The sequence below is a fragment of the Lynx canadensis genome, chromosome E2 (assembly GCF_007474595.2).
Source record: "Lynx canadensis isolate LIC74 chromosome E2, mLynCan4.pri.v2, whole genome shotgun sequence".
Taxonomy (NCBI): Eukaryota; Metazoa; Chordata; class Mammalia; order Carnivora; family Felidae; genus Lynx; species Lynx canadensis.
Window position 1 is genome coordinate 2077113 of NC_044317.1, and position 16088 is coordinate 2093200.

Below are 16088 nucleotides of genomic sequence, written 5' to 3' on the forward strand. Positions count from 1 at the left end.
TCGGAGCACTTGGCCTCCTCTGGGGGCATTTCAGCATCCGCGTCACGAGAAGGGGACAAGAGGTTCTGAGAGAGACCACGTTCACGTAACTTTTACAGTGTTGCTGCGGATGTTCTGTTTTATCGTTCGTCTCTGCCTTAGCCTGACTCGTAAACTAAACTTCCTCGTAGGTGTGACGTCCAGGAAGACACGCGGCGTGGACAGGGTTGGGTTGGGTTGGCTCCTATCCACAGTCTCAGGCATCCACTGCGGGTCTTGGGAACGGACCCCCTGTGGCTGGTCGGTTGGGGGTGGGGGATCGCTCTAATTCCCTCTAAGGAGATGAACCGGCCTGGGCATGACAGTTACATTATGCCAATCCGTTTTATGGTTTTAATATATTTTTTGTGGAGTATCACCTTCATAAAAAATAACGTTAAAAAAAGAACCCCCCCGCCCCGGCCCCCAACTTCAGATCCTGGAAAGTTTTGTCTCCTTCAAGAAGGAAACATGCCTCAGGTAATCTCCTGGCGGAGGACTCCGCCTCCCTGCCCGCATGCTGTACCGACCCCTCAGGAACGGCCTAGAGCAGGTCCGGATCTCACAGAGGCTGGGAAGCCAGGGCGCACGGCGGAGGGCGCCGAGGCCCCGGTGCGGACACACCAGCTCGCTGGGCATACAGCGGGCGCTCAAGCAGGGGCTGGGGAGTTGGGAGCCCCTCCTAGAACAGGCCTCCCTGAGGTTTTGTACACCAAGTCCTCCCTGTCCTAGCGACCACGGTCTATTTAGAGAGCATTTTGCAGAAGCCAGCCAGCCCCCCCATGTCCACAAGTGGGGGGTCCCAGAATGCGGCCCAGGCCCGAAGGGGCAATACCCTGGCGGTGCATCTAGTCCTGACCGTGCCGCTGCCCGGCTCGGAGACCTGGGCACCCCACCCTCAGCATCGGGGCGGCTCTCGGCTATGCCGTCCACGTGGCTCACCTCCCCAGCTCCCGCCCAGAGCAGCCGGTCTGCCCGACGGAAGGATCCGGACAGGGGTGAGCAGGGAGCCCCGTCTACCTGAGTGCGGGAGGGGGACAGCCGTTTGCGTGTCAAGAATGGCCTCGGCCACCTAAGTGCCCCGTCAGGGTCCCTCCCATCTCCCCCCACCCACGATTCTCACTCAGCCAAGCGTCACACCACTCGGACCCCAGCTGACGGCCAGCACGCGCACCGGTCCGCCCCAATGACCCAGCCAGCTCAGTGCCCAGGAACAGGCGTCCTCAGCCACCCAGCCACCTCACCCCCAGGGCATCCCAGCACGGCCCCGTGTCCTGCCCACACGCCCAGGCCCAGCTGGTGCTGCTCCCGCGGGAGCGAGAGTCCCCCTCAAACGGCACAGCTGCCCCACACCCCCCGGGAAGCTGCCACCTCCCAGCGCCAGAGGAAGCTGTCCCCGACGCTGAGAGCAGGTGGGCCCCAAGCAGCCACACATTCATCCAAAGCACGGCTGTTACACAGACGCCACGTGACCGAGCCACACACACGGTCCCAGGCACCAGGGACCCAGGCATCCAGGGACAAGACCACACCTGGCCCCGACGTTATGTTCCAACAGAACAAGATAACACTTCAAAGGCTTGGTGCCCCCTTTGACAGCTCTCCTCCACCGCCAGAGGCAGCGGCCAGGGACACCGGCTCACGACCACCACCCCGGTGCGGGCTCTCCCTCCCCAGGCGAGGGGTGCCCCCTCCCCGCCCTCGCCTAGTGGTCACAGCTGGGGGCTCACAGCGCTCGCCCTGCCGCCTTCTCCAGCACCATCCACCAGCCCCGGCCGCTGGGAGGTGTCCCGGGGCCACCACAGGGCAGGAGGTGGACCGGCCCACCCCCAGCTCGGTTTCTACCAGCTCTTTCCTCCTGGGGGGGTGGGGGGGCCGGGATCGCTGCACGACACAGGGCAGCTGCTGGACACTCACGTGTGGCGGCCTTCGGGCCAGGCGTCCTGCACACCGTCTTCCTGACTAGCAGGGACGGGTTTGCGTTTTCACCACAGGCTGGGCCCTGGGAAGACCGGCCGGTCCCGTGCCCCGGGCCAGGGCGCTGCCAGGAGCACCGGGATGGACCGGTTATGCCTGCCGCGGGCACCGGGAGGGTGGAAGGAGGGAGGCAGGCACGGAAGAGACAGACCTGCCATCCCGTTCAGGACGCTCCAGGGGAGCGCCCGAGCGTATGAGGACGGGAGGCGTCTATGCTATGGGCGGCCAGAACACACACGCTGGAAAGAGTTCCCAGGGGGCGCTCAGGGGTGTCCCACTGGCGACAGGGTGGCATCCATCCATCACGGACCCTGTCACCGGCACGCACAACCAGGCAGACATAACTTGACAGGAAGTCCCAGGCGAAGGACAGCAGCGCCTTCCGCTCAGACCTCGGCGGCCCAGACAGACCCACCTGGGACCCTCCAACGCCTCTGCCCTGCGGGCCTCCTGTCAGAAGCGCTGGAGGCTCCCAGCATCCCCCGGGGGCTCATGAAGAATGAATGCAGGTTCTCGGGCCCCACCTGGACCCCCCGAATCAGCAGCTCTGGGCCCGGCCGTGCGAGTTTTATACACCACCAGGTGCTGGCGACACCGGGCGTGGCCTGGAAAGCTTTGAAGAGCGGAGCCAAGGCGGCACCTGACAAGGTCCCCGCATCTCTGGTTGGCTGGCCTCAGGGTGACTGGGGGTCCCGGGCGATCCCCTGTACAGAGGTGGGGGCTGAGATCCGGCTGCAGACACGCCCCCACCCCCACAGCCCCCTTGGCTGTATGACCCAGAGATCGGGACCACGGGTCAGAATGCCACCCCCACCACGTTTCCCAGCAAAGCCTGTGTGCCTGTCCCCTCCCTCCACAGCTGCCCCCCCCCCCCGAGCTGACCCCCGCGCCCCCCGGGGAGGGTCCTGGGCACCCCGATGAGGACCCGGCCAGGGCCCAAGGAGGGAGCGGTGGCCCCTCTCTGTTCCTGCTGTCTCGGCCTGGCCGTCTCTTGGCTGTGACAATGACCAGGGTCCTCCCGGGTTTAGCCACGCCGCAGCCGCCGAGGCCACTTTCACGCTCCGGTGGAGGGCGGGCCTTGGGGCCTCTGGGACGCTGACCCAGCTTTCGTGTGGGCCGTGCTGTCCAAGCAGAGTTAGAAAAAAAGAGGGAACTGGCCCGTCAGCCCATTGAGACAACGCAGGAAGCAGGGCTTCCTCCTGCGCCTCGAAGGGAGGCTTCTTATCCCGGACCCTATTGCAGGGATAGAGGACGTGGTCACCCCTGCCTCCAGTGGGTGGCCCCGGACACCAAGAGGCCCACACAGCTCAGTCACGGTGCAAACGTGCAGACACACCCACTCCCCCCCCCCCCCCCCGAGAGGTCTTGGGGTCGGAGGGGAAGGGGAGGGGCTGGCATGGTCCGGGGGACGGTGACAGTGCCGTGCACCAGCCCCACGCAGGCTGAGGGCACCGCGTATCACTGCATCCCGTCCCTCAACGGGGAACCCAGCCCAGAGAGGGGAAGCATCTTCCCCAGGCTGCTCAGCAGTGATGGGCCTGAGCCAGACCAGGGTCCATACGCTCCCTGAGCTGGCACCCGGGTTCGCAGACCTTCGCTGCAGGCAGGGGCCATTAGTCCCACTTCACAGACGAGGAAACCGAGGCTCAGAGGTTGAAACCAGCCCCAAGCGGAGCTCCTCAGGCGTGTGGACTCTGAGCTCTGCCCACAACACGGGCTCGACTCCTTCATGGGACCCAGAGCCCCATTTCTGTGGGATTTGTCAGAAAACCACCCTGTGTCCCATGTCTTCAGTCCCGAGGAAGTTCTCCTGGTCGCTAGACTTTAAAGTCATTTTTGCAGACTCTCCCGCGTCCTCACGCTACCTCACGGACCCTGGGCCGAGAACTAAGCCACAGGCCAGAGACGAGCTGCCGTGAGGGGACCCCGGGTCCTCGACGACGCTGTCCCCCAGCCCTGTAACTACCTCTCATCCGCGGAGGTCAACGAAATAAACCAAATACAAAAGGTGAAGGAATGAACGACAGACAGGAAGGCAGGAAATACAGCCAGATGCCAGCCAGAGTCTGGATGGCGCAGCAGACCGGGGCTCGTGACGCCGCCTTCCTCTTACGATCTGTGTTCCAATTTTTCTATACGAGCGACTGTCACATTTATACCGGAAGAAATAACTATGAAACCTAATTTCATCTTAACCCCCCAGGGGAGTGGTCATAAATGCTGCTTCTGTTTCTTTCCAGGCCTGAACGTACCTGGGGGGAGGCGAGAGGGGGCGAACAGCCATCTTGGACCTCGGTGCTCAGGCAGGGACTCCGCTTTTCTCTTGGCTTCTTAGAAAGGATTTCGTTTCCCTCTAAAACCTGGGATGTTGGGAGCAGTACATATTCTGGCAATAAACGGCACCTACCAGTTTTGTTCGCACTGTTCAAAGCTCATTGAAAACTAGAACCACACACACTAAAACCTTAATTAGCAAAGTTGGGAAGTTTTCCTGCCCCCGGCCAGGAACACAGAATCATCCAGAAAGACGCTGGGGTCCGTCCTCCCAGAAGCCTCCTGCCCAGGCAGCGGGGGGCTCCATCCCTGAGCGCCTCGGGGTAAGACCCCCAGGTCCCACCCCGACCCAGGAAAGCACACGCAGGACAGGAAGCTCTCAGGTACCTCAAATCAGGAATGGTTTCTTTAGAACCCAGGCACATGGCCTCCGGGGGGGTCTTGGCTTTCAACAGGGCCACTTCCTCCCAGCCGCAAGTGGTCCCTGCCGTCCACGGCCTCGCCGCTCACGCACCTACATCTGCAGCTCCCAGGGAGCCAGGCCCTGAGCCCCTTCTCCAGCTCTGAAGCCCCCACCCTGCACCAACACCAAAGCCACCTTGAATTCCAACATGGCACCTGCCAACAGCCAACTCGAAACCGATGTTAAGTGCCCGCCAGCCCTGCGGAACCCTGAACTCAGGAAGGGCCGCGTCTCACAACAGCCTTTGCCCACAGCACCAAGTCTTACACGGACCCATTTCCAGGCACCCCCGGCCAGTCCCTGCAGTTAGGACTGTGTCCTGGGGCCCATGGACAGCCAAGACAGCTTCCTCCCTCTCCCATGTCCTTGCGGGGCTAGGCCCGCAGCCTGGGGACATCACACTTTTGTCTTCCCAGAACAGCCCACCTCCTTTATCCCTCAACACCTCTCCTTGAACACCAGCACTCAAAACAGATAAAGGAGACGCTGTCCTGTCGGATGGAAGGCCGCAGGGCCCAGAACCTCCTCAGATCATCCACTGCCTTGCGGCCCCCCCACCTCCCCGAGAACCTCTGAGGAGCCCCCAGTTCTTGTGTCCCCCCATATCCCCCACCCGACAACCACCGAGGAACCCCGAGTTCCTGCACACTGCCTCCCCGAGAACCTCTGAGGAGCCCCGAGCTCGTGTCCCCCCCCCCCACCCCGACCAGAACCTCCAAGGAGTCCCGAGTTCTTGCATGCCACCCCCACCTCCAGAGAACCTACGAGGAGCCCCCGGTTCTTGCACCCCCCCCACCTCCCTGAGAACTCTGAGGAGTCCCAAGTTCTTGTGTCCCCCCACATCCCCCACCCGAGAACCTCCGAGGAGCCCCGAGTTCTTGCGCACAGCCTCCCCACCCCCCGAGAACCTCCGAGGAGCCCCGAGTTCTTGTGCCCTCCCCGAGAACCGCCGAGGAGCCCCGAGTTCCCGCGCACGGCCTCCCCGAGAACCTCCGAGGAACCCCGAGTTCTTGTGCCCTCCCTGAGAACCACCGAGGAACCCCAAGTTCCTGCGCACCGCCTCCCCGAGAACCTCCGAGGAGCCCCGAGTTCCTGTGCCGAGAACCTCCGAGGAACCCCAAGTTCTTGTGCCCTCCCTGAGAACCACCGAGGAACCCCGAGTTTCCGCACACAGCCTCCCCGAGAACCTCCGAGGAGCCCCGAGTTCCTGCGCCGAGAACCTCCGAGGAACCCCGAGTTCTTGTGCCCTCCCCGAGAACCACCGAGGAACCCCAAATTCCTGCGCACCGCCTCCCCGAGAACCTGCGAGGAGCCCCGAGTGCCAGCGGGCACAGTCCAGAAACACCAGCGCCGCGCCCCGAGCGGCCCGGGCCCCGCCGCCCTGCGCGCCCGCGCCCCTCCTACCTGGAGGCCGCGATCTCCGCCTTCTGCTTGGCGATGGTGGCGGCCCGCTCGGCGGCCTCCACGGCCCGGTCCACCTTCTCGCGGATCTTGCTGGCGCGCAGCGGGATGAGGTTCTTGCGCTTGCCGCTCACGAGGACGTTCTGCTTGTACTTGCCCTCCTCCTTGGTGCCGTCGGGGAACGTCATGCAGCCGTAGCCGTGCCGCCGGTTGCCGGCCCACTCGCCCTCGTACTTGAGCCCGTCCGAGCGCTGGCTCACCCCGAAGCCCGAGCGCTTGTCGCTCTTCCACTCGCCCACGTAGGTCTCGGTGGTGGTGGCGTCGATGTCGTCCTCGATGACCGCCAGCTCGGCCTCGCCCTCGCCCAGGCTGATGGTGGAGTGGATGTCGCTGGCGGTGGAGCTGACGGTGCTCATGCCGGCCTCGCTGCGGAACGAGCTCTGCTTGCTGCGCTGGCTGGCCAGGCTGCTCTTGGACTCGGACTTGCGCAGCTTCAGACCGCTCAGCAGCGAGCGCCGGAACAGCCCCTTCTTCTTGCTCTTGAGGCTGTCGGAGTCGCTGTGCGCCACGAGCACGAAGCCCCCTCGGGACACGGCCGGGCTGCCGGCCGCCGCCGGGGACGCGTCGGGGTGCAGCGCGGCGCCGTTGGTGTGCTCGCTGCGCAGGGAGTTGATGGACGTCCTCAGGGGCGAGCGGATGACGGCCGCCATGCCGTAGGGGACGCTCTGCCGCACACCGTAGCCCTGGCGCATGCCGCCGGCCCACTGGCCCTGGTAGGTCCCTGCGGAGACAGCGGAGAGAGGGGTGAGCCCCCCGCAGGGCCACGGGGGTCGGGGGGGGGGGACACCGTGGGTTGCCTGAGAGTCGGGGGGGGGGGACACCGTGGGTTGCCTGAGAGTCGGGGGGGGGGGAGACACCGTGGGTTGCCTGAGAGTCGGGGGGGGGGGAGACACCGTGGGTTGCCTGAGAGTCGGGGGGGGGGGACACCGTGGGTTGCCTGAGAGTCGGGGGGGGGGACACCGTGGGTTGCCTGAGAGTCGGGGGGGGGGGACACCGTGGGTTGCCTGAGAGTCGGGGGGGGGGGGGCACCGTGGGTTGCCTGAGAGTCGGGGGGGGGGGGGGACACCGTGGGTTGCCTGAGACATTTTGGCACGGTTTGCATTGAGGCACACGGACCGCCGATGGCGGAGAACCCTTGAGCCCTGCTTCCTACAGCTGCACCTCGAGCTCTTACAAGTTGGGGAGGGAGAAGGGGGGTGGCCGAGTCTCATACAGAGTCAGCTGTGAACTACAGAGCTCTCCCCGCACAGGGACAAAGGCCCAGCCCTGAGAAGACAGGGAGAGGACGCAGCCAAGGAGAGGGAAGCACGTTAGCGAGTGACCCCAACAGTCGTGGGGTCCGGGAGTCCAGCTACAGGGACACAGGTCCAGGCCACAAACCCAGTACGAGCAGGTGGGGGTGGGGGGGTGGGTAGGAAGGGTTTGGAAGAGAATTGGGAACATTAAGGTATTGCAATCCGCAGACCAGACGTCCCCAAAAGAATTAAAAGCAGAAGCTCCCAAGAAGCATTTGCACACCCACGTTCACAGCAGTGTAATTCAGATGGCCAGCAGGTGGGAACAACCTGAGGGTCCATCCGTGGATGGACAGATAACGTAGGGTCTATCCATACAGTGGATTATTATCCAGCCGTTAAACTCTGACACCCGCTACAGCAGGGATGAACCGTGACGACTTTACGCTCGGTGAAATGAGCCAGTCACAGAAGGACAAATACCGCAATCACCTTTACACGACGCCCTTCCAGTAGTCAAGTTCACAGACAGAAGAACGGCAGGTGCCAGGGGTGGGGGTGGGGGCGGAGGGAGGAACAGGAAGTTGTTGAATGGGGTCAGTTTCTATTCGGGGTGACAGAGAAGTTTTGAAAGTAGACAGGGGTGACGGTGGCACAGCATCGTCAATGTAACGTGACTGACCTGCGCGCTTGAAGAGGGATCAAAATTGCAGATTTTATTATATATGTAATATCCTAACAGAAGAGGATAAAAAGGAAAAATAAAGCGGCAAAACCAGGCTCGTGTTGCTCTACTTGTGTGATGGGAACCTCTCTGACCCTCAGTCTCCTCATCGATAGAGGGGGGGGGATGAAAACCCTAGGGTTCCTAGATTCACTGCCAGGCCTCAGCTAGGCACCACTGAGGGGCTCCCCACCCGGGAAGGGCTTCTCAGTGAAAATGGGGGGGGGGGCTGTTCCCCTTCCTCTCCCAACTCCCTGTCACAGAAGCAACATACAGGTTTTATCTGCCCCATAGTGTTTTCATAAAAAAACTGGAAGAGCCAACATTTCAAAATCAAGGGATTGCCACGTGAAAACTCAGTTCTGGTTTCTCCTAAAAAAAAATTACAGGATCTGGCAACCCTGGATCTTGGTCCTCTAGACAGGGCATCCCTAAAGGACGTCAGCCATCCATATGCCACTACCCACCACGGTCACCCACAGCCCCCAAGTCAGAACAGGTCCTGACCCTCCAAGGGCTCGTCTGAGACCTTATCCGAGCAGCCTGCCCTTACTTAATCCCCAGCCCCGCCGTCCAGATCCCACCCACCCCAGCCCAGCTGGAGCCCCCTCCCAACACCTAGGCTACCCCAGCCCACGGAGCCCACCGCACAGGACGTCCGGCATTCCACAGGCGGACTCTGGAGAGTGCCTGGGTCCTTCCACGTTTGCAGGACACATCCGCCTGCTGAACCAGGCTGCCAGCTCCCCAGAGAGTAAGGGCCTTGTATTCTAGACCCATTATTCTCATGACTCATGCCCGGGGGGGAAGAGATGCAGCCGGGGCCAGGACAAAGGACCAGGTAGCCTTTTGCTCCAGCAGACAGCAGCCTGTCCATTTAAAAAGTGCCCCACAACACAGGTGCTTTCTAGAAGCAGGGCACGGTTCTTGGGAACCTATCCTATGGGGCAGGCCGAGGGAGGGCGGCCTCAGCTGCACATGCACTTCAGCCCGATCCCATGGAACTCATCCCACCCGGAGGGGAGGGCTTCTGTACCCCCACCCAGGTCGGTCATCTGGTAACCGCAAAGCCAGGTGGGGGTGCACCCCGCTGGGGGAAGCAGCCCCGGGCCCACGGCCTTAACTCGGGGAAATATAGTGCAGTAAGGGCTCTCCCCTCCTCCCACCCCTGCCCCAACCAAGAGCTCTCCCTGCCTCCGGCTGGCTGCCTGTGCCAGGCAGTGGGTACCTTGTCCTCCGGAGGGTAGGATATGGGTTTTATCCACGTGCCCCATGGCATCCACCGCACCCCTCCCAGAGTCAGGTCAACCTGGCTGTAAGCACGGGGCAGGACGGACAAAGGCGGTGGCTGACTCTGTGCCACCCAGCACGCCAGGGCCCACGCTGGGACAGCGCCCATGGCTTCCACTAACCCAAGGCCATGAGGAGGACACCAGGAGCAGGTTCAGTGGTCCCAGCGGCTCCTTCCCTGAGGGCGGGGCAAGCAGGCCCTTGAAGGCCTTCTGTGCCCAGTCCAAGCTGCGAGTGTCCACACCCACATCCAAGGAAGGTTCCTTGGCCAGAGTGTGCAGTTTTGATGGACCTGCGTTTTTTAACTATTTATTTTGAGGGAGACAGAGACAGCACAAGTAGGGAGAGGGGAGGAGGGGGCGGGGGAGAGAATTCCAAGCAGGCTCTGCACGGTCAGCACAGAGCTCGACACGGGACTCAAATCCATGAACCACGAGATCATGACCTGAGCTGAAGTTGGATGCTCAGCTGACTAAGCCACCCAGGTGCCCCTGTATCTGCATGTTTGCCCCCAGTGGGAACTCTTCTACAAGGCTGCAGTCGACATTGGCAAGAAACTGGATTTCAACATCAAGGAAACACCACAGCCCAGCTCTGCTAGGACCGGCCTGGGAGCACAGCCTCCTCCCTTCCCCACAAAGGGCTGACAGAATCAAGAGAACAGACCCAGGCCAGCTCAGCGACCAGAGAGGCCGTGGGGAGGCTCCCATCCCCCACCCCCTGCCCTCCCCAGCCTCTCTGCCCAGAGTCCTCAGCCCTCTCCCTCCTTGCCGGGGCTGGCAGGGTGGGGACAGGGGAGACAAAGGGTTCAAGCCCCTCCCAACATTTGAATCCAATCAGTTATTTGCAAAACCCTAAATCCAGTGTTTTGTTTTATACCCCAAGCAGCCTGTGTGTGAGAAGGCAGGAGCCAACATGCCCAGTACAATGGGAAGACCAAGTGACCCTGACAGGTATTGTCCCTGCAGGATGCTGTGAGGGCCCCAGAGCAGGGGAAACTTCCTGTGTGCACCTCCACCCTGACCCTGGGCCACCGGTCACAGAAAGACTCAGGCGCAGATGGACAGCTGGGGGCATGCCTACTTCTCTCCAGGCAAACTCAGTAAGGCAGAGCACCCTCGAGTGGATTCCACCTTCACCCACCTCACCTGCCTATCCTGATGAAGATAATGGGCTGGCCGCTCCATCCCCATCACCTGGAACTTGGAATCAGGAGATCCGAGGGGACTGCAGGTGAGGAAGCAAACCTCCCCGATCCTTGCCTGGGAAATGCTATCTAGAACCGGCAAGACTCGCAGGGAAGAGCCAACAGGACAAGGCTGTGGGACCTGGGACTGCCTTACACTTGAGCAGCATCAGCATCCCCCGAGGAGCAGGATAAAACCCCCTGAATGAGTCAGGCGGTGCAGCCTGAGCTTCTGCATTCCTAACAAGCTCCCAGGTGACCCTGCCGCTGCATCTGGAACCCCATGGAGGCTCCATACGTGGCTTGGCATGCCATCCAAATTCCGCAAGCCAGAGCCCAGGCAAGCCCCAACCCCTAGCTTCTGGCAGCTGGGGCCGGGCGGACAGTCAGCTCTTGCCGAATTCTGTGTGGCTCCCTAGAGCTCCACACATCTCTCACAGGCTTTTATTTTCCCATCTGAAGCCCCTGCCCATCAGCTGACACTCTTCCAAAGCACTTGTCACACAACCCAGAGGACCACCCTGGTGGAAAATGCAGTCTCCGCCACAGGCCGGCCTCTAGGGCTGGACGTCGGCGGAGATGCCCTCCTGAGCGCACCCTGAGAGCATGCCCTGGGCAGGGACAGATCTTCCTGGGGGCACACCCAGGAGACCAGCTGGGAGCCCCAGGGTCAATGGAAGGAGAGGAAGGAACAACATTTGCTGTGAAGTCAGGACTCATTGTGCCCATTTGACGGAAGACTGAGGCTTGGGAGCAAAAGAGCCATCCGATATTACTGACAAGTGGGGGATTTGAACCCAGCTGGAGCTGATCTCAAAGCCTGCCTGCCTGGAGGGCCTCAGGCCTGCAGGTGGCTGAACCCCCCTCTCCTTAGCCCCACACCACACATGCCTACCCAGGGGCCGGTGCCACAGCCCAGCTCCTATTCTCCCGTCCAGAAGCCTCCCACTCCACCTGCGCTGGGCCTCCTTCCCAGAGGTCGGCTACCCCCAGTGCGCACAGGGTGCAGCCCTTCCCCTCCCCTCCCCCATCGCAGGTGACTGGATCCCAGAATGTGGCCAACGGCTGACTCCCTCTGGGACGCTGGCCTGAGAGGGGAGAAAGGCCGAGTGATCGCTTCCTGCCCAGAGGAGGAAAGAGGGGCCAGAGAAGCAGCTAGAGTCTCCTCCCTCAGAGAGGGGGACACAGTTGATTCTCCAATGCTGGCTCCACCAGAACGCCCCTCGTTCCTCCCAGTGAGCCCAGGGGTCCCTGAAACACCCAGAACCCCTCTCCTTGGGGTCCGTGTGCCCCCGGACCCCTGCACCAATAGGCCTGGGGTGTCAGGCCTGGCATGAGAGCCCCGTGTTGAACAGGCATCTCCCTGGGAGGAACAGAAGGCATTCACAGAGCTCCAGGCCCCTTTTCCTCAGGTGCACAGGATGCCCTGTGTCCCCACATTCGTGCCCGGGGGTGGGGGGGGATGCGTGGAGGCCCCTCCATCCCCAAACCCCATCTCACCAGCAGGGGACACACTGGGAAGTCAGGTTGTACCCCGAACTTTTGCTTCCTGCTTCACCCAGAAAGTGGGTTTCCCAGAGTTTCTGGAAACAATAGCAGAATGCACTGCACCCTGAGTGAAAACCACCACCCCAGCAATTCCACATGTCCACACGTCCACGTCTGGGCCCAACCCAGAATCTCCAAGGCAGGCAGGACTCGGAAATGAGTGCCGCCCACATGTCGCTTTAGATGAAAGCCACCTGTTGTGCTCGTAGTGTGTGTGTGTGTGTGTGTGTGTGTGTGTGTGTGTGTGTAGAAAGCCACAATCCCAGGCCCTAACTGACCTACTGAATCAGGCTGGCCAGAGGAGACCACGTGATGTGCAGTGGTTGGGGCATCTCCTGTGATAGAGGAGGACCCAGGGGTGAAGAAACTCGTCCAAGGACACCCAGCTCATAAGCAACCGGGTCAGGGCAGCAGCATCACAGCACAGGCAGGCATAGTAGGCTCTGGAACCTTCTTTCACAACATACCCTGGACCTCCTTCCATTTTAAAAATATTTCGAGACAGAGTGTGTATGTGACCAGGGGTGGGGGAGGGGGCAGAGAGAGAGATGGGGAGAGAGAAACCTAAGCAGGCTCCGTGCTGTCAGCACAGAGCCCAACACAGGGCTTGATCTTACAAACCGGGAGATCGTGACCCGAGCTGAAATCAAAAGTCGGATGCTTAACCGACTGAGCCACCAGGTGCCCCTCTTTCCACCTTTTCTACATTAGTGAGGACAGCCAGCCCAAAACCCAAACATTCCACAACATAGAAGTTACAAGCCAAGCTTCTGTGGGTACTTAGGTCATTCCTCATTTTTGATAGCTTATCTTTGAACACAAGTTATAGCCTCAGGATAGATTCCTAGAATGAATTTGCTCAAAGGGAAGTTTCTTTTTACTTAGGGCTTTTGATAAATTGCCCATGGAGAAGTCCACATAAGGGGCGCCTGGGTGGCGCAGTCGGTTAAGCGTCCGACTTCAGCCAGGTCACGATCTCGCGGTCCGTGAGTTCGAGCCCCGCGTCGGGCTCTGGGCTGGTGGCTCAGAGCCTGGAGCCTGTTTCCGATTCTGTGTCTCCCTCTCTCTCTGCCCCTCGCCTGTTCATGTTCTGTCTCTCTCTGTCCCAAAAATAAAAAAAAAAAAAAATTAAAAAAAAAAAGAGTGACCATTTCCCTCCATCGTCACCAACACGAGGAAGTATTTTTTTAATAAGTTGTTTTATTGCTGAGTTTTTTAAAATATTAGAGAAACAGTGTGTGCGTGCAAGCCAGGGAGGGGAAGAGAGAGAGAGAGAGAAAGCCCAAGCAGGCTCCACACTGTCAGTGTAGAGCACAGTGTGGGGCTCGAACTCACGAACGTGAGATCATGACCTGAGCCGAAGTTGGATGCGTAGCAGACCGAGCCACTTAGGTGCCCCAGGATGTATTTTAAAAAATCAGTTTTAGCTGGGCTCTGACGAGCTACAGCTACTGACTAGCACGTGTTCTGGATTCCGGGGAAACGACTCATCCCACATGGTGAGGTCCTACCCACCCCTCTCCCACCCTCCCCAGGACCTTAGAAGGTAACCGTACTGGGAGACCTGGCGTTCGCAGAGAGGATTAAGGTAAAACGGGGTGAGGCGACGGACCCACGAAAAGATCCTCAGCATCACGGGTCATCCGAGAAACGCAGATCAAACCCACAGCGAGACCTCGCCTCACGCCACTAGGACGGCTACGATCAACACCATAAGAAACGGCGTGGGGACCGCGCACCGTCGGTGGGAACGTGAAACGGAGCGGCCGCCGTGGAGAAAAGCACCGCAGCCCCGTCTCCAGACCCGTTGGAGCGGACGGCAGGGTCTCCAGGACCTTCACGGCAGCGCTACTCACAGCGGCCAAGACGTGGAGGCAACCCAAGGGTCCACGGACAGATCAAGAAAAGGTGGTCTGTCCACACAATGGGACGTTTTTCAGCCTTAAGAGGAGGGAACCCCGACACCAGCTAGGGCACAGATGAGCCCTCGGGACACTGTGCTAATAGCCGGATAAAGATAATTACCGTACGATTCCACTTACGGGAGATACTTCGGGTAGTTAAAATTCAAGACCGAAAGTAGGACGGCAGGTGCCAGGGCCTGGAGGGGAGTGGTTAAGGCGTGCCGGGGCTCATTTTTACAAGACCCGCTTTCTGGAGGGGGGTGCTGGGAACAGCTGTGCACAGCACTCAGGATGTTTGACACGAGTGAACTGTGCACTTAAAAATGGTTGAGATTGGGGGCACCTGGGTGGCGCAGTCGGTTAAGCGTCTGCCTTCAGCCAGGTCACGATCTCGCGGTCCGTGAGTTCGAGCCCCGCGTCGGGCTCTGGGCTGATGGCTCAGAGCCTGGAGCCTGTTTCCGATTCTGTGTCTCCCTCTCTCTCTCTGCCCCTCCCCCGTTCATGCTCTGTCTCTCTGTCCCCCCCCAAAAAAAAATAAACGTTGAAAAAAAAATGGTCGAGATGGTAAATTTTGGGGGTTTATCACGATGAAAAACACGCAGCTGTTCATCTGGGCCCCAATACGATAGGACCGATGTTCCTATAAGAAGTGGGGAGCTCATGGAGGGCGCAGTTATGCGCCCAACCTCAGCTAGGGTCACGATCTCCCAGTTCGTGAGTTTGAGCCCCACATCGGGCTCTATGCTGACAGCTCGGAGCCTGGAGCCTGCTTGGGATTCTGTGTGTGTGTGTCTCTCTCTCTCTGCCCCTCCCCTGCTCATGCTGTCTCTCTTGCTCGCTCTCAAAAATAACAACAACAACAACAACAAAAAAAAACCAGGGAAGTGAAACCAGGGGCGTGTGCAGAGGAGAACACCCAGATGAAGAGGCAGGAAGGGGGGCCACCTGCAAGCCCAGGAAAGCAGCCACAGAAGAACCCAGCCCTGGCACTTTGACCTTGTACCTCCAGCCTCAGAACTGAGACAGAATAAAGGTCTAGTGGTTAAGCCTCCCAGTGTGTGACATTTGGTTACGGTGGCCCCGCAAGCCAATAGAACATTCTCAGTCTCTAACCAGGTGACAGAACTGTAGAAGTTAGGAGGATAAACCAAGAGAAAGGATAAAAACCAGATTGCCAAGAACATATAAACGCTCGTCGGGCAGGGCACAAAAGTTCCTGGAGAAACAGAACCAGAAAATCACAGCCGGGGGACACCGGGCAGAGACAAGCCGGGGGCTAAGTGTGGGACCAGACACAGGACATCTAGGAGGAAGACCACATTCTGAGTAGAGACCCTGCCCCCGTTCCCGGCCGATCCAGGCACGGGCAGGTACACGGACACATGTAGGCAGGAGGGGAGAAGTCCTCTGAAGAGGTCGAGTCTGGCCAGTCTGCTTCTTGGGACCTTTAATAAATGAACAGCCAAGGGTCATCAGACATTTGGAAGAAGCTGCCAGGAGGAAAAGGGACCCAAACATACAAATAAGTGACAGGGAAGGGGGAAACTGGAGACAATCATGGAAAATGCAGGGTACAGCAGGCATCAGGGAGGCCAGAAAGTAAAGCCATGAAGAGAAAACACTGTATCCATAAAGTGCAAACACAACACACACACACACACACACACACACACACACACACAGAAAACTCAGATTAAACAAGCAAGCTCCAGGAAATTAAAAGTGCGATGACCAAAATAAAAATTTTGGAAGAGAGTTGGAAGACAAAGTCAAGAAAATCAGAAACTGGAAAAGAAGAGGCAGGCAAAGTACTGGGAAATAGAAGAAAATGTGAGTTGTGTGGGCTAAGCCAGAGGCCCCGCGTCTATATGTTAGGAGTTCCGGAAAAGCAACGGAGGAAAGTTACCAAAGACACAGGATAGGAAGGCGACTGGGACTGAAGGGTCCAGGCTGAAGGGGCTCAGGACACCAGCACGAAGAAGGTCCTACCAAGACCCGGCACTGTGGA

The 16088-nt window shown here is 59.7% G+C and overlaps 1 protein-coding gene across 1 annotated transcript in view; it reads right to left on the reverse strand.

Moving 5' to 3' along the window:
* JPH3 (junctophilin 3) overlaps positions 1 to 16088 on the reverse strand; it is a 76029-nt gene that overhangs the window by 36377 nt on the left and 23564 nt on the right. Inside the window, exon 2 of the mRNA XM_030298162.1 lies at positions 6137 to 6914. Coding sequence (XP_030154022.1) covers positions 6137 to 6914 — 778 coding nt within the window. The remainder of the gene's footprint in view (positions 1 to 6136; positions 6915 to 16088) is intronic.